This window comes from Tyto alba, unplaced genomic scaffold (assembly GCF_018691265.1).
Source record: "Tyto alba isolate M040663 unplaced genomic scaffold, T.alba_DEE_v4.0 Super-Scaffold_18, whole genome shotgun sequence".
NCBI classification, from domain to species: Eukaryota; Metazoa; Chordata; class Aves; order Strigiformes; family Tytonidae; genus Tyto; species Tyto alba.
In genome coordinates, this window is record NW_024881280.1 from 31676822 (window position 1) to 31699304 (window position 22483).

Consider the following 22483-nt stretch of genomic DNA (forward strand, 5'->3'; position numbering starts at 1 on the left):
CCTCCACCTGGACTCTATTTCCATTACCTGACTGCCAACTGTCCCAACACATATAGGAGTTCCATGTCTTGAAGAGGTCTACCCTTCTATGTAATTTTTTAAAAATTGTATAACAAATCCAGGTACATACACCCTCACTCTTTTATGTATTTATTTATTTGGGAAAACAATCTAAACAAATCAGATGGGGGGCAAGTTTGATGAACAGCATTCTTTAAACTTCAGCACTTTGTGTAGTGGCTACTTCTGCACCATTTGCACCAAGCCTATGAAGTGGGATTCTTGTTCAGCATGGTGGCCTGACAGGAAAAAACAGAGAGGGAGAGAAGCACCCTAAACCAGAGGAAAGAACTCATGCCACCATTTAGACAGAAGAGGCCTCAAGACTTGCCAAGGAGCTGTCATAACAGCTGCCATAAAAGGGGGGCCTTGTGGCAAGGGGTACCAGATATGGTGCCAAGGCAGACAAGCTCTCCAAAGAACACAGCTGCTTTGTGTTTACATTCAATGTTTTAGCTAAAGCCCGCCTTATACTGTCTTTTGGTATTGTTAGATCAATAATCATAGAATCATCATAGAATGGCATGGGTTAGAAGGGACCTTAAAGATCACCTAGTTCCAACCCCCCTTCCACAGGCAGGGCCCCCTTCCCCCAGCCCAGGGTGCTCCCAGCCCCGTCCAACCTGGCCTTGAACCCTTCCAGGGAGGGGGCAGCCACAGCTGCTCTGGGAAACCTGGGCCAGTGCCCCACCAACCTCACAGTAAAGAATTTCTTCCTTATATCTCATCTAAATCTGCCCTCTTTCAGTTTAAAACCGTTACCCCTCATCCTATCACTACACTCCCTTATCCAGAGTCCCTCCCCCCCTCTCCTGTCCCCCCTTTAAGTACTGGGAGGCCGCTCAAAGGTCTCCCCAGAGCCTTCTCTTCTCCAGGCTGAACCCCCTCAACTCTCTCAGCCTGGCCTCATAAGGGAGATGCTTCAGCCCCCTCATCATCTTCGTGGCCTCCTCTGGACCCGACCCAACAGCTCCGTGTCCTTCTTACGTTGGGGGCCCCAGAGCTGGACACAGCACTGCAGGTGGGGTCCCACAAGAGAGGAAGAATCCCCTCCCTCGACCTTCTGGCCACACTTCTCTTGATGCAGCCCAGGATGCCGTTGGCTTTCCGGGCTGCGAGCGCACGTTGCTGGCTCACAGTCAGGTTTCCATCCGCTACTACCCCCAAGTCCTTCTCCGCAGGGCTGCTCTCAATCCGCTCATCGCCCAGCCTGTATTTGTGCTTGGGATTGCCCTGACCCATGGGCAGGACCTTGCACTTGGCCTTGTTGAATAGGTTTGTATTGCTTGAAAGTCGCACTCTTCAAAAGAAATTCAGTTGGGCACAATTCTCCCTAACAGCATAAAAATTCTAATACTATAAATTCATAAATGCATATGCCTTTTATGACATGGGGCTTATTTAGATTATCATTGTTCACTGGGTAACATAGCTTCCTGCCCCAAAATCCCACCCTGCAATCCTGGATCCCTGATGAACAAGAAAGTTTAGTACAAGCAGGCACCTTATATGTCAAAAAAGTCAACTTGATAGTCTTTCCTGACTCCATTCCCCAGCCTTCACTAAAATGCTCTCCCTTATTTTCACATACAAAGTGCAAAGCACAGCAGCATTTCTAATGCACAGCAAATCTTGCTTAGATACCTCCATTCTTGTTATTATACCTCCACCATTTTTTAAAATCTCACAAACACAGATGCTGGAGTCATTTTATAGCCACTGGGGACTAAAGAGTTCTCTCTAGAAAGAGGTTTCATAAGCCAGAGTAGTAGAAGTTAGCCCAGGTGTACTGAGGGCAAAATCAATAGTGGTTTCAGGTGAAATTTTGGCTACCCTGCTATAAAGTAAGAAGCTGCCAGAGGGATTGACCACAATTTGTAGGATCGCATCAGAAGATGTTGGGGCCTGGATTGGGGTGGGGGAGAACAAGACGTAGTAGGCAAGTGTGTCTTGTCAAAGGATCTCACCTACTCAATTTTGAAAGAATTCGAAGCTGTGTTCTTTGTTAATAACCTCCACTGGCTATCAGTGCCAACAGACCCAAAGGGATGGTTTACCATCACTCCATTATTCTCCACACAGCTGGGGAAAGGAGAGCTTCCAGGTGTCACAGACTTTTCTACAGTGACAAAACTCTCATGTTGCGGGCTAATATTGGTGCTTTGGGAGTCACATTTGTGCAGATTTCCAGAGGACTGGCACCTACAACTGCTATTCTGCTGTCCTTTCTGATCCTCCCAGGTTAGCCTGGCTGTTCTCACCAGTGCTGGCTGACCAAGTCTCTAAGCATTTTCACTGTGTGAAGCCACTCCAGAAAAATATCAAGCTGCCTGATTTTAATTTCATCCTCCACCACTATGGTGGTTATCAAGCTAAAGATTTTTCCACTGCTTGGGAGGCTGTTTTGCCAGAGCACTTAGCAGTAGCAGTCCGAAAATGTGCAACAACCCGAGAATTATACTCTGGCTAATGAAAAAGAGGTGACAGAAGATGAAAAAGAATTGGAATTGTAACCTCTGCTTCAACACCCACATGACCATAGGCTTTAGTTTGTATCACAATCCATTGTAACATCATCATTAATGCACTGAATTTGCTGGTGAAATATTTCAGCTGGTGGCAGTTACCCAGAACACCATGAACATATTGCAAACAAGCTCTGCACTAACTATGTAGAGGCACCATTTTGCAAGAGAGGAACTCTAAGTCCTATTACACAAAGTAGTATTGAAAGACACGTTCAGTGAGATATCGAGACTAGATACGTTTTAATGTGGAGAAGGTGTTGGCTTGGATGCACTTAAAATTGTTATAGGCTCATAACAGCATATTTACCTTCTTAGTACCTTCATACTGTCATGACTATGTTTACATTCTGTTGGTGAAAGACAAACAGAACATACATTTGTCTGGAAAAGCAGACTTATCATCTCTGTAAGAATGCCAACAGATGCGGTAATAAGTGTGCTAAGATGGAGATATTTAAATATTCACCTGGAACTTTAGGACAGAACATGACGTAACCGTTACTGCTTGAAATTTCCCTTCATATAGGTATGATAAGAGCAGCTGCTTACAAACTGTACAGTAAGAAAAAAACACGTAATACTTCTTAGTTTAAAGATTTGCAAATACTGCTTAATGCGCTTTTCTTAAATGAAATGCAAACACTCACTAATAAATTAATGAAATTCTCTCTTTCAGGGTAACCATCAACTGCTGTTAACATCTCCATTCAAACACCCGAGTCATTCTAGGTCTCCGTGCTGATCTCTGGTACAAGCCTCTAGCACAGGCTTCAGAAAAAGTGAAACTCGGGTAAAGGGCTAGGTGAGTACTTAAAAGCTTCACAGCTACAGTGAACTGGCTTTTATCTTCCACCGAAGACTGTAACAACAGGAGCCCTCCATACAGAAAAGGATGAAGATTTACTTTCAGTTGATTAAATTGAGATGAAAGCCGCCCCCAGCCGCTGGCCTCTCACTTGAGCTGAGCACTCTCAGCGCACACCTGAATGAGTAACAAGGTGCTCTCCAGGTCTGATGCCAGGGTTAACCATCAGGTGCTTTTGTCACTCAGCCCACCTCTGACAATGACTTTCCATTGCCTTGGATGAGTCTGTCATTCACCCAGGCTTAGAGTCTCTTTCTGTAGGGACTATAAAGGAATATGAAGAGACCAAAAAAGAGGAGAACTGTAAGGGATACCTGCTGTATCAGGCAGGCAGCTCAACAGGCAACTGAAACATGAAGCTTATTACTAGAGGAGCATAAGCTATTAGTTTTGGTTAGACTAAATAAATACTGACAATAAATGGGACTGACCGTGTGAGATCTTGAAGCACCAGTCACTCTCAATTGCCCAACACAATCCTTTCCATTATTTACATCCAAAACCTAAACTGTGGGGTTCAAGAACAAGCAAAGAATATGTTGAACACTTATGAAAATAAAACCACATAAGATTATGGTTGAGAGACAAACCAGTGTGCAAAATCTTCAAGCAATAAAATGTTATGAAGTAGCTAAAGACTAGGTGATTGAAGTATTCTAGAGAATTAGAAATAATAAAGCTTTAAAGAACAAAATGAGTTTTAAGTGATAGAAAGAGGAAGATATTGATACTTTAGTAGGAAAGTGGGCGTTGTGGTTTTTTATAATGTATGCAAACATTTCTGTGACTAAGAACCGATCAACCCTCACATTATATGGTTGGATGTTTTACATGTATGCCTCTTGCAGTACATTTTAGAAGTTGGTAACTATGAGCCAATTCCTAACCTCTAACAGGACACATGGAAGAGGTTCCTAAAAGACAGACACACGTGTACAGAAACTTTTTTTTTTTTTTTAATTAAAGCTTAGATTCAGCAAATCTCAAAAAAATACCCTCTACCACTCCCAAACCTCCATCTTGACCTAGGCAAAAAAGCTGGGATCCTTTGGGAAAGGGGGAAAAGGCCTAATCTTAACTGTGTTCTTTTTGTGTTTGTTTAGTAAAAGAAAGTTATGGTTCAGGAAAGTCTAAATATAGATATTCCCTGCTGTGCACAGTTCACAGTCTAAGCAAGATAAGCACAGCCTGGGAATCTCAGAAGAGATCAAAATCTCTTTAAAGTCATTCTATGGTATTATTGACTTGCTTCACAAAGGCACCACAGAAAGACAGATAATTAGTGGAAATTTAAAAGAAAAAAAGTGAGTATGTCATTGCAACCTCCTCTCATGTGGATAGAGCTGTCACTCCCTCAGGTGGTCAGATGTTTCTCTTGGAATATCTATATGGAAGGAAGGAGGAACAGTGCATTGCTCTAATGAGTGACCTTCAGAGAGGATTTTTTTTTTTACTTTTTTTTTTTTCCTGAAATGGTTGAAAAGTAACTGTTTTAGGCCAAGTGACCAGAGCCAGCATTTCTGGCCTGCAGACCCCTGGTTGTGAATCTGTTTTTCTTTTTAACGTGGGTGAATTTTCAGTTAACTTGTTTACATAACAAACGTGTTGGCCGCAGCAAACTCAGCATGGAAATTCAATAACTGTTCCTTTCTGGCAGTATGAGCAGACTTTAGCTGAAATCATGGAAAAGCAGATTTCTCAGAAGTTGTGGCATCCACAACTTCACTGGATAACCTGTTCCAGTGTCTCACTGCCATCACAGTAAAGAATTTCTTCCTTATCTCATCTAAACCTGCCCTCTTTCAGTTTAAAACCGTTACCCCTCATCCTATCACTACACTCCCTGATCCAGAGTCCTCCCCCACCTCTCCTGTGCCCCCTTTAAGCCCTGGGAAGCCGCTCTCAGGGTCTTCCCAGAGCCTTCTCTTCCCCAGGCTGAACCCCCCCCAACTCTCTCAGCCTGGCCTCATAAGGGAGGTGCTTCAGCCCCCTCATCATCTTCGTGGCCTCCTCTGGACCCGACCCAACAGCTCCGTGTCCTTCTTACGTTGGGGGCCCCAGAGCTGGACACAGCACTGCAGGGGGGGTCCCACAAGAGAGGAAGAATCCCCTCCCTCGACATGCTGGCCACACTTCTCTTGATGCAGCCCAGGACACGGTTGGCTTTCCGGGCTGCGAGTGCACGTTGCTGGCTCACAGTCAGGTTTCCATCCACTGGTACCCCCCAAGTCCTTCTCTGCAGGGCTGCTCTCAATCCGCTCATCGCCCAGCCTGTATTTGTGCTTGGGATTGCCCTGACCCATGGGCAGGACCTTGCACTTGGCCTTGTTGAAGTTCATGAGGTTTGATGGACCCACCTCTCAAGCCTATCAAGGTCCCTCTGGGTGGCACCCCTTCCTTTCAGCATGTCAGCTGCACTGCACAGCTTGGTGTCATCGGCAAATCTGCTGAGGGTGCACTCAGTCCCACTGTCCATGTCCCCAGCAAAGATGTTAAACAGCACTGACCCCGACACTGAGCCCTGAGGAATGCCACCTGAACATCAAGCTGTTGACCCCGACTCTCTGAGTGTGACCATGCAGCCAATTCCATAACAACCGAGTGGTCCATCCATCAAACCCATGCCTCTCCAATTTAGAGACAAGGGTGCCACGTGGGACAGTGTCAAAAGCTTTGTACATGAAGCTTATATTCAGCAGTAACTAATGAACAAGATGCATCACTGTAATGAAGTTTAAAAGTTCAGTCTAAAATGCAAATGCCCTCCACTATAAAAGACTGTTCTTCAGAGGCAGTCTGACAAAGGGTAATAATGTGTAATTCTACCTTTGGCAGATGTTGACCATGGATGTTTTGGAGAATGAGATAGCTATTCCATTTGTCAATATCAAAAAGCTTGTTAGAAAGATGATAAATATTTCTAGAACCAAGAACAAAGTATGGCCAGTATTTAGAGAATCTGGATAACATGATTGCCTGAAGCTTAACTCAGATGTGCCTGCTGCTAGAGAAAGGATTTCAGGAACAGAGAATTAAGATCAAGGTAATTTAAGGTCCCAACATTTCAAAGTATAAGAAGCAAGTCAAAGAAGGAAAAGATCACCATGGATTACACACAGCTCACTGAATACCTCCGCTTCATGTGGTCAGTGTAGCCAAAACAAGCAAACATAATATTTCATTCCAAATGAGAATATTAAAAAGTGGTTTACGTGCTCCCAAAATACTGAATGTGCTAACCCTCGTAAGAAAACAGATGTTTCCAACACAGAACTTCAAAGAAAGCCAACAGTAAAAGCAAAATAACCACCTGAGAAAAAGAGAATCAGAAGACTGTAGCTTTACCTTCAGAAGAAAGAAACGTTATAAAATACAAAATAAGTATTCATAAAACATAAAATAAAGCATGTGAAATTGAAGCTAAGGGGAACCAATCTTTCTGACTCACAACAATTCATAAGATAAGAAACCGATCAAGTTATTACACGACAGGATACTATGAAATTCACTGTAACTACATGTAGTAAACACAACCACTACAAGCTGCAAAAACACTGGGCATTCATTCACTCACTGATAAAAATTCACATGAGCACGATAAATGTTGTTTTGAGAAAAAGAAGCTAAAGGCATTCCCTTTTCCCAATACGCCCCCTTAGTTTTTTGTGTGTGTTAGTGAAGATTCACTGAAAACCTTTTATCTTCTGTGTTTCTTTAGAAAGAGTTCTAACTCTTCTTGTAATACATAGGGGAGTTTGCCCATCTGGAGCTGAGGGCAGATGTCATGTGAAGCTTGGGTTTCCACGTGTGTTTTCTTTCTCCAGTCAAAGCAGTGGTTCTTCAGTTTGCTCTTCTGTGCCCTACATTTTAAGTTCAAGGAAGAGACGGGAGCCTATCAGGGTCTGAAGAAGGGCTTCCTTTCTGTCAGTTGTCTTCCTTCTCCATAAGCCAGCCAGTGAGCATTCTCAAGGAGCACTGTGCTTCATCCCTCACTCCTCAGAAGCTTAGCCCTACCATAAAACTAGTCTAACCCTCTTGGCTTATGGTTAGGTATGATCTTCATAGGACTAAGCACATGGGCTCATGCCCTGTTCTCTTCCTTTATGCCAGTTTTAATCCCTGGAACACGAACACATACGGACTCTGTAGGGATCCCAGATCTCTAGCCAAGAGTTTGTTTTAGAGTTAGGATCAAGAAGAAAAAAATCTGGGAACATGGTGTTCTTGGTGAACCAAAAATCAGTGTCCTACAAAGTGGAAGGTAAATGCCATCTTGAGAGAAATGTTTCTGTAGTTAGATGCTCACTTCGTCATTACTTGTCAATAATGAGAACCTACCTATGACTACGTTAAATCAGTATCCAACCAAAGAACACATGGTGCCTTCTGTCCTCCAGCTTCTGCTTTTCTACCTTTGCTTTTTAGCCAAAACCTAAGACTAGTGAAGACCTTCCTTTAACACTAAATTATGAAAACTTTGTTTAATCAAAAGATTACAACTAACCCTTCTGTTCCCTATTGTCAGCCCTCATTTGTCCTATGTACTTTGTCAGGACCGTGACTGCCCTAATAGGACTTAGCAGCCCTAACAAGCCTCACCTGCCCCTACCCATGGGCTTGGGAGCCCCACTTAAGGTGATCCCTGGACCTTCAGTCCCCACCTGAACTATGTTGTAGCAGTATGGCTCTCCAGCTCAGCCGTGACAGTGTCTAGCCATGTTCATCTGGATCTGGACTTACAGGCTGACTTCAGTCTTCCATTATCAATACGGACCTACCTGGCAATCACTAGGCTATGTCTGACCCCAGCTATCCTCACTGGACCTGACCCTAACCTGTGGGCTGCCTTCCCAGCTTGACCTTGGATCTGCCTCATTTGCCTGATGATCTGGACTCTTGGCTGAACCTGATGTGCCCTGCTTGCTTTGCTCTGGTACTGTGGGACTGGGTTCTGGCAGCACGGCTCTGCCCTATCAGCTGTGTTACCATGCTTGGCTCCTGCCCTCTGTGGAGTAGCCAGCCCTCCCTGCTCCTGATGCTCTTCTGTTTTACCTTCAAAATAAACCTGGCATTTCTATACCTAGTTTCACAATCCCTACAATAACTCATGTCAAAACAAAGTGAAATGCTCATTTATTTTTTTTAACGCTACAAAATCCCATTATTAACTCTCTAATTCTAGGCCTGAACATTAAATGGTAATTCTTTTTGATTCAACAGACTTCTATCTTCTCCTCCTCTTTGCAACCTGAATATTACTCTTTTGAGTCTTACCAGGCATATGCCCCCATATCAATACGGATAGTATGAGTTGTTTGGCCTTATTGTTACCAGCCCTGATGATCGGAATTTAGCTTGAAACCCTTGTGAATCTAAGAACAGATGCTTCTTGTTCCACTAATTTTGATATTACTTCCCCCCCCCAAAGGCTGATGTTAAAAAAAAAAAAAACAACAAACAACAAACCAACCAACCCCTGAGCTATTTGCTGTGTCCCTTCCTATGCTGTCCCAAAGGTTAAGTATAACACTGAATTTATGCAAACTGAGATCTAGTCCAAAGATACTACAAGTCACGCTGTCTGGTGTTATGACTTAGCTTTCAAAGACAGCTTGTGTTTGCTACAAGAACTCCATAAATTTTTAAAATCTTTCTCTTCATAACCATAACTTCAGGCCTATGATTAACACAGAAGAAAAGACCCATAAATTAAGCAAGTTAAATCTTAAACCATCCTCCCTCTCCAACTCAAACCCTGAAGAGGACAGACTTGTTAAGTAGGAATAAGCCCCGAATTTCACTTCTTTTTCTTCAGAATCTTAAGTGCAACTGCAGACTTAACATGTATCAACTGCCAAGCCATATATTCACACAGTCACATTAATTCTGACTGAAACCCTTCTCTTTGACATCTAGATTGGCATTTTCAAGGAAACAGGCTCCATTTCTCATCATTACCTTTAGCCCCAATATAAGAAGATGCAATAAAGCAATACTTGAATAGAAGGTTTGTAGGCTATACAGAAGCTACATTCACTTCTAGATCAACTGGGACCTCACCACTTGTAAGGAGAAAAAGAATGGCATTTAGTCAAAAGCAGTGTCCCAGGGATAAGTAGCTGTAGGTAGTTATTCATACCTACATCTTTCATCAGAAGTACACTAACAATTTATTTCAACTTAATGAAAGAAGCATGATGAATTCCTCATTCAACTGATGTCAAGTGCAAAACTTCTGAACTGGGAGTCGGGGTTTCACCTGGCCTGCAAAAGGTTGGCTTTGCCTGTGGTGTTGAGCACCATCTAGTGTCCTCACAGTGGTCAAGGAGCTACACTTTGAGCCCTTAGTTAAACGAGCCAAAGCAAGGGGAAAAACAAACCAACCAACCAACCATGGCTTAAGGTGAAGTTGCTCTGTGCCAGGGAACTTATTTCTGACTGTTGTGGGCTCTCAACAGTGTCATTTTTCTCGAATGACATCAGCAGCACCGTGTGTTTAGTTATCAGCAGTCCTGAATGTAATCCAAAACTCTAGTTTATAATATTTTTTCACTGAAACACCAAGCATAGCAGGATAAGGTACCATAAATTTAATTTTGCAGCAGCTTTTATATACTGCCTCACAAGCACCTACTACATCTCCCAAGAAAAATGGCAGCAAATCCGGTATGTATATTTATTTACACTCAAACAAAATATCTCACTGCTTTAGCATCTTTCATTTATTATCTGACATCCCTTTTAAAATTCTCTCAGCCTTCTTTTTAACTACAGTTTGATGTGTGTCAATTGTGGTCACCAGTCCTTCTCTGTAACTTTAGAGGACGGAATTCAGTGCTGACTGACAAGGAGTTGGTTATTCCCCCTAGTAATAGAGTTAATGGTCAAGGTTTTGATAAATCAAATGCATTTGAAATCTATTTTGCTCATAGTTGATTCAATTTGTTAAGCAATTCAGTAAGAAATTACAGGAACTCCCACAGTAGTTTTCTCATAAGTTCACGATACAAGTTAGTAATTGATTTTACATATAACGCTATGCAGTTAGTGAAGTATTTTGACTAGCACGGGAAGTACATGTTAAACAGTTACTGAAGTGAGACAAATGTTGAAACACCTTCCGCACAAGCAAACTTTCCAAACATCACCGTGGTGCACTTCAGTGAACTGTACACATCTGAACAAATCAGATTCGCTTGGTCAATTTGGATGATCTTTTGGCTTCTTTGAAGGCTTTTTTCCCGGTATCCTATTTCCCAATGATTTAATTCGAAAGAAATATGCCAGTAAGACGTATCTATGAATGAATATGTAGTTTTTAAAGTACACCTGTGCCAGCTGTTGGACACTGCTGCACAACAGAACAGCCTCCACCGGCGTTTCCCTCACCGCACCTGGCTAACGCCGCCACCTGCCACAGCGCAACCCTTGGAGCTTCCCTTCTCCTCGAGGGCCCGCGCAATTCAAACCAGCGGCCTCGCAGGGACGGCGCGGTTACAGGCGGCCGCCGCGCCAGGGGCCGGCCGCTCCTCCGCCGCCACACGAGGCAGCGCTAGCGCTCCAACCGCGGCGGCTCGGGGCCGGCGGTAACCGGGAGGTGACTAAGGGGTGCGGGCAGCGTCCGGCGGCCGCCGCCATTTTCGGCGAGGCCAAGCGCGCCGCGGAGGCGCGCGGGCCCGGGCCAAGATGGCCGCCGGCCAACCCGCCCCGTCCCGTCCCATCCCGCCCCGGCGCGGCTGCGGCCGGAGCGCGCACCGGAAGCGGTTCTCCCCATGCCGGAAGCGCCGCGGTTCCGGGAGTGGCGGCCGGGCGGCGATGGCGGCGGGCCGGCAGCGGCGCGGCGGGCCGGCGGGGCCCTCCGCTTCCCGGCGCGGCGGCGCGGGCTGAGGGGAGCGGGCCGCCTGCCGCCGCCCTCCCGCTCCCTCCTTCTCCGCCGGAGGAAGGTAAGGGGCTGCCGGCGTCGGTGAGGGAGCCGCAGCGGCGCGGGGTCCGAGCGCGGCGGGGGTCGCCAGCGGGCGGCTGGCGCGGGAGAGCCCCGCAGCACCCGCGGAATGCGGGGTGACAGCCCTGATAACCAGCGCGGGTCTCTCCGAAAGCTACAAGGGAAAAATAGTGCCTCGAAACGGAAAATAATGATGACAAAACTCCAGGCGCTCCCTCTGCCTCTTTCGGCGTGACCCAGAGCCGAGGCTCCTCTCCTGGCCGCTGCTGCCTAACAAGGGAAGGAGGAGAAACAGCTGATGTTTTACCATCTTAAATCTGCTGCAGTTTTAGTAGTGTTTGTGCCTTCGGTACGTGCATTCCTTCTGAAGATACATTTTCTCTGAAGGTGACTACTTGTTAGTCGTCTCTAAAATGCTTAACTACTAGAAAAAAAAAAAACAAAACAAACCAAAAAAAAAAAACGGGCAGGGACTTAGCCATTAGGTAAACATGGACTCTGGAATTTAAGTTTTTACCCGGTGGGTGAAAAGCTTTTTACACGTTTTTCTCGGCTGCCCCCCTAAAAGTGTTAACTCGGTGTATTAAAGGGAAGCATACCGTTAAGTTATATAGACGGATAAGCTAAACAGCAAATTGCTGTCACGGGCGTAAGTTATGGCATTGCCAGGTATTTACTGTCACTGTATGTTTCACCCTTTTAGCCACCATAAATGGAGCAGTGTGAGGGCCAGAACAACTTCTCCAGGGCTACCCTGATCAGAGTCTGTAGGGTCAGCATTGGGGATATCTTTCAGCTACGGAAAACCAGAAAGGCTTTCCAGGTTGCTTACCAGACAGAATAGGCTAGCTTCAAGAAAGGGCATTTAGAAAGGTGTAGTGATTTTTTAAATCAATTATGGTAAACTCTCTTATAAGAGGGTATTAATATACTCTTATATTAATAATTATTGTTATGTATGCACAAATCATCCTTAAAAAAGCATTTCTGCCAGGTATTTTTAAAGCCTGATATATTTTCTTAAAAGTGCACTGATTTTATTCCTCTTAAAAATTGATTTTACTCCTCTTAAAAAGGTAGGAAAGGTAAAACCCTGACAGGCTGAAAAAGCATATTTGTTAGGAGAACTCTCTAACCAGCTGCAGTGAAGCAGTGGTTCTCCCTGCCCAGCCCAAGTGCTATTTTGAGGGAAGGTGGTGATGACTTCTTGGTTTGAGTGGACGTACTTCGTCTAGAGGGTTTGTGACTGGTTTGGAGAGTGTTTCAAGTCACCTCACCCATTCCGCTGGCCAGAGATCTTAAAGCAGCTGATATCAAGCCCAGTAGTGTCTGGTGCTTCAGTAATTTGTGCTTCTTCTGAAAACTACCAGTTGACTGGTGTCTGGTTCTGCACAGAGTCAGTTAACCCCAGTACAGGCGTTCAGTTCCTCTCCTCCAGAAGGCACACTGCAGCTGTTCACACAGGTAGAGCAGAAGTACAGTTAGGTGCAAGTAATGTGCTTATAGTATCTTCATGTGTGCAAATGGGTACGAGTACATACCTTCTCATGTTCAAATTGAAAACATCCTTTTATGTGGTTCATAGATGGGCATACAGCTGGAGCTAAATAAAGCTGGATGTTGCTGTACTGCAAACAAGCAGTGATGTTCCTGTTACTGGCTAGCTGGAAACACGTTTGTCTTGCAGATGTCAAAGAACTTTACGAACTTTCTGTACTTATAGAAAGTCTCATAGTATCCCCACCCTGCGGCTAGAGGCGCTGAGGGCAGATGGGGTAACTAACTCACCCAATTCATGACTTCTGTTTTATTCACTCAGTACTTGACTTTGACCTGGTATAACTTGATAGCTAGCAGCCCCTAAACTAGCCACAGCCATCGATCGAGCATTGTATGTAATTACCATTAGCCTGTTGCTGGCATAGTAATATGATTTTCTCTGACGTAGAGAGAACTTCAGAAATTGATGTGTGTGCTGTTTTACTAGTGCGTAATGAAAAGTTGTACAAAAACCAAGCTTCATCTATGTCTCCTCTTTCTTCAAGCTGTACTGAATGTACATGTTGTCTTTTGTTCCAGGTGCAGAGCATGGAGAATGATGAACTTCCGCCAGAGGATGGGATGGATTGGTGTGGGGTTGTACTTGTTAGCAAGTGCTGCAGCTTTTTATTACGTCTTTGAAATCAATGAGACTTACAACAAACTAGCACTGGAGCACATTCAGCAACACCCCAAGGAACCACAGGAAGGAACCACATGGACGCACTCCTTAAAAGTACGACTGCTATCCTTGCCTTTTTGGCTGTGGACTATAATATTTTTAATACCATATTTACAGATGTTCTTGTTCCTCTATTCCTGTACAAGAGCTGACCCCAAAACTGTTGGGTATTGCATCATTCCTATCTGCTTGGCTGTAATTTGCAATCGTCATCAAACATTTGTGAAGGCCTCTAATCAGATCAGTAGATTACAACTGATTGACACTTAGATCAATTTCTAGTTTCCATAGCTGTTTTGAAGCAATTGCATATGCCTGATCTAATCACAAGACTGAAGTTCTGAGTGAAGGCTGGAAAGAGCCTTTTCTTCCAAACCGTTAAACAATGAAGAGAGTGACTGTTTTCTATTTAAAAAAAAAAAAAAAAAAAAAAAAAAGTAACTACAAAGGTTTTTAAATATGGGTCTATCAGAATGGCCAGAGTGGGAGAGCCCTGTGTGACACTTGATGGAAGTATTCCTCATTTTGCCTTAATGATGCAAAATTGCAACACTCCATCTGAAACGTCCTGTGGGGAAATAAGTTTCTGGTCCATGACTTTACTCCTCTGTGCAAAAAAGTGATTTCATATGTTTTCCCTTGGAGTAAAATCAAGATGATACTTTTGTGGTAAATGTAAGAGAAAAAAATCAGAACATGATTATAAAAGCTGCACTTAACACAATTCTTTGCTTTTTCTTTTTTTAAGTAATTAATATCTACATCAGTGATGGTTTTTAATGATTTTTTTTTTTAAATAAATAAATTTAGTTATAGGAAGCAAAGAATAAAGTTTGTGCGAACCTTTAAAGGGACAAAGGTACTTTTTTTCTGTGGCAGCATACTGTCTTTCAGTGACCACAACAGTACCATGCTGTAGGAGTGAGGAGTGGCAAAGGCCTGGAGGCTGGTGCTTTAAATTCTTTTCCTATGATGTCAAAAGCAGATTATGCTGTCATTGGCCTCTAGTCTGCACAAAACTTCATTTGTGTTTCCTTTTCCTATCTGTGGAAATCTCTGATAAAATTACAAGTGATTGGAATTTACTACCGTTCTAAGTTCACTCCTGACATGATGCAAACCCGTGTTCTGGAAGCACTGATGTACTAGGAACAACTTTGAATTTGGGAAAGTAACTGGTATTAGGTTGGGGGGATGATACAGACAAGGTTGTAAGACAGAGACAACTGTGTTTCTTCCAGAAGTTAGAAGTAAGGCACCTTCTTATTATTGCAATGAATGCAGATTTCTTCAGTCATACTGAAATTCCACTGAGATTTCTTACCATAGTTTCAACTTCTGTTTTTCAGTGGTATTTTGGCATAGCATTTAATTCTAACTTCTAGATTGTGTGTTTTGAATAATATCGAATCTGTCCTTTCTTCTTGTCCTTTTTTTTATTTCTTCTTAGAATAACTACATTTTTGAGCCAGCTGTGATGGAAATAACCTTCCAAAGGTGAAAACGGTGCAAAATACACTCTTCAAAACCAGTAGGCCCAAACCAATTATTAACTGAAGTCCTCGATGGGAATTTCAATCCTATGTGATTGTCAGTACCTAATCATCACAAATGCTAATCCATTTCTGACTACTTTAAGGGAATCTTGGAGAATATCTGCTTGCTCTTGCTTTGGAAAGAGAACACTCTTTTCAGTGTTGGTATGTTTAAGGATGGTAGTTACAACACCTTAAACTTTCTGTTTGCATTTGGAGATATTTTGAGACACTGGTTTCACATGCCAGCGTTGGTGCTAGCACCTGGAAACAATGTAGCCTTCACAAGAAAGTTTTTCTAAGTGCAATATAAAAAGGAGGAAGCTGCCATCTCTAATATTGTGGAGTAAGAATAAACTCTTGAGTTCTAGTATCTTGGGGAGTCAGAGCTTTTAAGTTGTGTTGTTTCCTAACTTTAAAAATCACCATCCTATTTATCTATAAAATAAAAACTTTTCAATGTTTATAAACAGAAGTCTGTTAATGCAGATATATATCAATACCTTTATTTTTTTTTTTTTTTTTGCATATGTCTGTTTAGGTAGCAGTGCTAGCAGTCAGCTGCTGTAGTTTACTCTCCAGTTCTCCCTTCAGTGTGTTTGTTTGGTTGATCTTTGTTGTCCTTTTACGCTCTGTGCCCTAATTACTTGTCTGTAGCCTGAAGTTTTGGGGCTGGATGGATGAAACTGGATCCCTTTGTGTAACAGGGAGATACCTCTGGCTGGACTGAGTTGTTAACTTGATGCCGTACTTCTTAAAATGAGCAGTTATGTTGTGTCTAGATGGAGTTATTTAAAGAAGAACGACATAAGAGGAAGCATCAAAAATAGAAAATTACAGGGAGAACTGCTTAAGCTTCTGTTGTGCAAGCATGTGGCTGTTAGCAAATTCATCACTGATGCAGTGAGCCAAGCTGTTGGGATGTGGAGCACGTGCTGGGCGCAGCGGTGACTTGCAGAACGGAGGTTTGCGTGTGTAGACTTTTCCATCAGAAGCCTGGTTTTGGATTAAAGCTGTTGACAAGCATGAGCTTTACAGATAACTACAGAAAGACACACAATCTAATTCAAGCAAATGCTGTGTCTGTAACGATTTGAGCTTGCGTGGAAGGCAGCAATGGAGAGAATTAGTATAAACTATTAACGTAGTGTGTAGGAATACCAGACAACAGGAGTAGGAGAGGAGGAAAGCTAGCTCTGCTGGTGCTTGGCACCAGTGGATCATCAACAGGTGAAGTTTCACTCACAGAGTAAGTAAAGGAAAGTCTCTAAAAATTAGTGACTACATTGTTTTTTACTGTAGTCTTTTAAAAGTAGTGAAATAACTTTAAGCTTGATTATCCTGGAGATTTGTAGATAGTGTCAAGGCTAATTAGTTCTCCGTCACAGAAGATAACTGCCTGTAACACAAACTGATGTAACCTACCAGCTTTTGGGATAATGAAGCTCAAAGAAGTTTTACAAGCTCTTCAAAGACTACAGTACTTCTCAATTACTTCTTGATTGTAAATGACAGATAACAGTGCAGTCTGTTTCTACATAAATGGCATTAATAAAAGATGCAAGACTAGCTTATATTAGAACTTGCTCATGCAAATCTGTTTAGTTCTTTTCACTGAGTGGGCAGGAAAGATGAATTGCTACAACTTCCACTTAGGGGTGGGAAAGCTACTTTTACCGATACTCTTGCTGAATTCATCTCTGTGCTACCTAACCTGGATTTCTTTTTATTGTGTTTGTGTCACAAGAGAAAGCTTCGTCAGACTGCTTGAGCATCACTCTTGTGCAGTCCGAGTGTTAGTTTCATTAGCTGCTTGACCTTCACCTGACAGTCCCTTCCTGTCTCAGGAAAATGTCTGCCACATTTTTTTAACTGCTGCTGAGCCTGTTCGCTTCCTCCTGCGGGAGAGCAGGTCTGATGAAGAGCGTAACGTCAGGCTGCAGCCCTTCAAACTTGGACAGAAGTAAGTTTCAGTAAAATGTGTTCCTTATGAAGCATATTTCTTCCAGCAGTGAAGTAGAACTGCAAGCTTGATTTCTTTTTTAATTAAAAACATGAGGATTGACTTATCCTTGGAAGAAAGTTTATGGAGGATACCTGTTAACTCCCCTTATTTTCTCTTGCCTGGTCCCTTGTCTTCTTGGAAGGATGCTCTCATTATTCTATTAGTTTCGAAAAAAAGCTGCTTTTCGTGTGCCAGTCTTGGATGAGAACCTCTTTTCTACGTATGACATAATGTGTGAAAGCAGTTTAATAACTTCATCAGATAGATCATTTGTAAGAACTGATTCATCTTAGCTCTCCTTAAAGCTAGCCCTGTGGTACAGGTTTCTTCTGGGAAGAAAGAACATGCTACATCCATAAGAAGGTACTTCTGCTCAACTCTCAGTCCTCAAAGCCCACGACTAGCCCAGTAAATTTTGGCCAGTGGATGTGCCCAAAACCACTGCTCAGTTGTTTACACTGCTGAGTGTTAACCTAGTTACCATATATTAAACCCCATGGTATGTCCTAACTGCCAGATCACTGTGTATTTTAGAGAGAACGTGATATTTGTAGTAACTTGTTTATAAATTAACTTTTAAGCTAGAGTGAGTGGGAATTACACAGGTGAATGGGTGAATCTCATTCAAACCCTTTTAATAAAAATTATGAGAGTGAATCTCTCTTTTAGGAACTAGGAAGGCTCTTGCACTTTTAGACAATGCCCTGAGTATCAGCTATAATGGGTTGTCCCCTTGTCCTCACAGAACCATCTGAGTGCCTCATAAATCATACTTGTGATTTTAAACTTCTTGTTTTAAAACACAGAACGCTGCAACCTGTTAAATTCCGGTGTGAATTTAACCTCAAAGTTGTTTGAACCAGCAAATTCAGTATTTCAAGGCAGTAACAATAGACTATGTCACATAATCTCAGTCTATGTGAAGGAGAATTGCTTTGACATTTTTGCTGTTCTGTTTTGCAACTAGTAAAAGTAGTTGTTCCATCTAAATACTACCAAGAATGTAATTCAGTATCTCTCCAGCTTTTTTAATTCGTTAGAAACATAGCAGCATTCTCCCCCTTCACTGGTAAGGAAAATGCATATAGTCCCCTCTGGCTAGTAAAACCAAGTTCTATTAGTAAGACAGATATACAAACTATACTAAGCAGTGCAGATGTGGTGAATTGGGCTTGTTCTGTGCCAGCCTGATGTGGTTAAAGTACAGAAGCACTAGCGTATCTCTGAGAAGAAGAGTATGCCATCTTTCTTCTGTCGAGGCTTATCTACTCTATCTACAACGCAGGGGCCACAGTTGATTATGGCATGCATAAAAATTCATTCTCTAGGACAGCTTTGTAAAAGTCATTGCGAACTTTTGCTGTGTTCTCCACAGACATAAACCTGAGGTTTTTCTGTCTTCAGAAAAATTTGGAGCCTCTCCCACAGCCATGGAAAAACTTGTATGCTTCTCTGACTTGGTTGCTTGGAAAAAGGGTGCCACAACCAGTGAGCAACAGCATCTGGTTCCCTCTGTTTTTTTCCCAGTTGTTTGGCTAGAAGGACAGCACAGGAAGCAGTCCTGGGGGAGAAAGGGGCTCTGCAGAAGGGGTCGAGAAGACAGCTGTAGGGTACGTCCTAAAACAGATATGGAGAGGGGGAAAGGAAAAAGAATAAAAGACCCATCACACTAAAGCTTTCTGTGCCTGGTTACCTTGCAGCAACTCAGAAAAATAAAGTTCTCTGTTGAGTTAGGGCACTAGTTACAAGCCAACCTACAGTTTATAATTGTGTAAGGCCTCATGAAACTCCAGTACCCTTTTCATTGTTTACAAGTTTTTGTGGAAACAATAAGGATTATAAATGATTCTTTAAAGGCCACTTGAGTGGTTGTTCTTAACCCAGTGCTCACTGACACCTCCTGAAGCTCGGGTGCAGCAGTCAGTGTGTCCAGGCTGACAGAGAAATGTCTCCTGTTACTGGCGTATTACCTGCATTTACTCCTACACTAATAAAGTTAGGATTTGTTGCTTTAGACCGGAGGTTTACAGCCCATGGTGTTCCAGTGGACTAATTACACAAAATTTATATATAAAGGCCACAAATTCATCCTTGACGTTAAATGTTTTTTAGCCATCCCACAGTTCACACCATTGTTGGTGTGTTTAGGGACTATAGTCTGGAGGACTCGGGGAGGGAAGAAAGAAAGAAAAAAACCAAAACGCTGCTCTACAGATGTAGCTCTACAACGAGCTTCCAAAGCTGCAGAACAGAGCTCATAACAGATGTCATCACTTTAGCACCAGTCATATGAAGGGGCCCTTCTGATATATCAGGCTCAGTTTTTTGTACCGAGTCTTGCCTTTGATAAGCCACTTCCTTCAGTGCCACTTCCTTCAATAAATTATCTACCCTAAAACACTTTAACCATTTTATCACTTTAAGATTTTGCAGCCTGACGAGAATTAATTTGTGTAATATTCTCTTACCCTAGGTCCTCAGCAACTGAAGTTCCCTAGTCTTCAGAGTTGGTCTTTTCTCCTCAGTTATGCCTCTGTCATATCTGCTAACAGAATAACGGCTGTGTGAATTTCTTAGAAGAAGAGGAGATAAAGATGTTTAAAATAAGTTTACTGGACCTCTTTTTTTCCAACACCGCCCCTACCCCCTATTTCAAACAAATGCAGAGCATTTTGTGCTCATAAAAATTCATTATTTATTCTGATACTTTGTCCTCCACACACAAGTCTCAAGATTTGCTCAGTTTCCATAATACATAAACCTATGCCAGATGAACACATGAAAAGGGGGGGAAACAAGCTTTTCACCCTATTAAATGTTATTTAATTTTTTGCTAGAGAAGACTCTCAAGCTCCACAGTAAACACTATGCACTGGCTACCAAGAACATTTTATGCCTGTTCACAGAAGCATGCATCAAACAAAAACTGGGAATTCAAGTAACATATGGGAAGCATGTTACTTAATGACATTCTACATGCCGCATTATCAGAACAAGCAACCTTAGCAGAAAGATTGGGTTACGCTGATTTATAGCCAAGAACTGTTACACACAGTGTACTCCTAGGTGCTATTCGAGTATTTATACATTCTTCCTCTCTAAAATAAACTACAGCAACCAGCTGTGGCAGGTGCACCCACCCTGACAAAGATGGGGCTTCCTGGCTGCTGAGACATGGTGAGCACTGATTCCTTTTTCATGCCCTCGTTCTCAGGTCGTTACAGTAACCGGGGCCCTCGGCCCATTTGGGCTGGGACTGACCGGATTGAATTTGGCTCGGGTATAAATGGAGCCCCCCGGGGAGGCATTTTGAGCCAGCCCTCTTCGGCTGCGGTCGAGGACTCTCCCCTTGGGTCAGGATACCACCCAAGGAAACTTGTCAGGGTTGAGAGCCCTCACTTTTAGGTGAGTGAATGTGCGTTTTGGATTGTCATTAAATCTTAGGAATTCCTTGAATTGACTATGCAGTAATAGTTTTCCTCTCGTGGACATTCGAATCTGTTATTATTGACTGCTGGAGTGCCAGCTGATAGTACATAGATTTTAAATAGCTGTCCTGTTTGAAAGCCTCTGCAACACCAGGGTAGAACCCTACTACGTTTCCCCCAGTTTCTGCACAAGTTTTGTTTATAGAAAGCGTCTCAAAAAATCACTCTGCTCTTATTTTTAGGAAATGTTAGGAGTTCTGCATAGGCAGAATATTAAGCTGTGATGTTCACTTTATTTGACTTAGCTACCAAATGAGCCTAAAAATCAACCTGGATAAAACTCAATGATGGATGAAAGCGTATGTTGCCTAGTGCCAGAGAGGAAAAAAAAAAACCCCACATTTGGAGAAAACAGGCTTTTAATTGTGGAATACTGAAGATAATTATCACACAGACTCATCACTTTCTTGGCAGTCACAAAAACAGAGAATTTTTTTGAAACCAAGATTCCCAACTCTTTCAATCTACTTTGCCTATGACCTTTTCCAGGAACGTAATTGATTGATGGGTGACTAAAAGAAACCTTTTAGATGATAGGCAAAAATAATCTTCTGTTGTAGGATTGTACAGGAATGGACACAGTCCTACTGGTGTTTTTTTTTTTTATTTTGAATATAGTGGTCTTCTACTGCTTTCCATACAAATAAAAGTTGTCTTGTACCATTTTAAGATCCTATCTCCCAGAGTAACTTTCCAGATTTTTTGACTCTGAAAGTTTAAGTCACACGAAGAACTATTACGACTTGGGAAAGGTCACTGAAAACGTACCAGTCAGAAGGCTTGTGAGCACACTTTTATATTTGTCGTTTACTCAGCGGAACACTGGTGCCCTGTAAGCGACGCGCTGCTAACACCCAGGCGCGTCCTGTCATTAAGGCTCCGCATTAAAGCGGCGTCGGGACCGACGTTTCACTTCTCGAACCGGAGCAGAAGCTCCGCAGGCGCCGCCCGGGTCCGAGCGGGCCGAGCCCCGGCCCGGGGCGCGCACAGCCCGGCCGGCCCCGCCTGAGCCCGGTGTGTAACGGCACCGTCAGGGCCGCTGAACTCTCGTCCGCTTTGGAGGCGGGTCATCGGCGCTCGCCTTCGCGTCCAGGTTGTTTTCGTCTTCGCCTTCATCGTCCTCCTCCCCGTCCTCCTCCTCCTCGTCGTCGCTGTCGGCATTCCCTGTCAGGGTTGAAGCGGGGCGCGGCTGAGCGGCCCGGGCGCCTCCCTGAGGGCGCGGCCCGGGCGCCTCCCTGAGGGCGCGGCCCGGGCGCCTCCCTGAGGGCGCGGCCCGGGCGCCTCCCTGAGGGCGCGGCCCGGGCGCCTCCCTGAGGGCTCGGCCCGGGCGCCTCCCTGAGGGCGCGGCCCGGGCGCCTCCCTGAGGGCGCGGCCCGGGCGCCTCCCTGAGGGCGCGGCCCGGGCGCCTCCCTGAGGGCTCGGCCCGGGCGCCTCCCTGAGGGCTCGGCCCGGGCGCCTCCCTGAGGGCTCGGCCCGGGCGCCTCCCTGAGGGCTCGGCCCGGGCGCCTCCCTGAGGGCTCGGCCCGGGCGCCTCCCTGAGGGCTCGGCCCGGGCGCCTCCCTGAGGGCTCGGCCCGGGCGCCTCCCTGAGGGCTCGGCCCGCCCCCCCCCCCCCCGCCGCCGCCGCCGCCACTCACCGCGCGGCCGCCCGCCGCCCGCCGCCTCCCGCTCCTCCTGCACCAGCGGCGCCAGCAGCTCCACCACCCGCTCCTGCAGCTCGGCCAGCGCCCGCCGCAGCCCGCGCAGCTGCGCGCCCTCGCCCTCCTCGGCCGGGTACGGCACCCGCACCGACCGCGTCTGCCCGTCGCGCCCGCGCAGCTCCGCCACCAGCTCCATGGCG

At 44.3% G+C, this 22483-nt stretch overlaps 2 protein-coding genes across 3 annotated transcripts; one reads left to right on the plus strand and one right to left on the minus strand.

Annotated features, from left to right (window-relative positions):
- Positions 1-11300: 11300 nt before the first annotated feature.
- TMEM251 (transmembrane protein 251) lies at positions 11301-15035 on the plus strand. Of its 2 annotated transcripts, none has more exons than XM_042790758.1 (2): positions 11301-11396; positions 13475-15035. In XM_042790758.1, exon 2 carries the CDS (start codon positions 13491-13493, stop codon positions 13884-13886), a length of 396 nt encoding a protein of 131 aa, XP_042646692.1. In that variant the 5' UTR covers positions 11301-11396; positions 13475-13490; the 3' UTR covers positions 13887-15035. The 2 variants fall into 2 exon arrangements, with proteins under 2 accessions (XP_042646692.1, XP_032866404.1); XM_033010513.2 differs by lacking the exon at positions 11301-11396 and adding an exon at positions 11413-11744.
- A 5950-nt stretch (positions 15036-20985) lies between these two features.
- GON7 (GON7 subunit of KEOPS complex) lies at positions 20986-22479 on the minus strand. Its single transcript, XM_042790759.1, has 2 exons — positions 22281-22479; positions 20986-21808 (listed from the first exon to the last, which is right to left on the minus strand). Exons 1-2 carry the CDS (start codon positions 22477-22479, stop codon positions 21675-21677), a joined length of 333 nt encoding a protein of 110 aa, XP_042646693.1. The 3' UTR covers positions 20986-21674.
- Between the last annotated feature and the right edge of the window lie 4 nt (positions 22480-22483).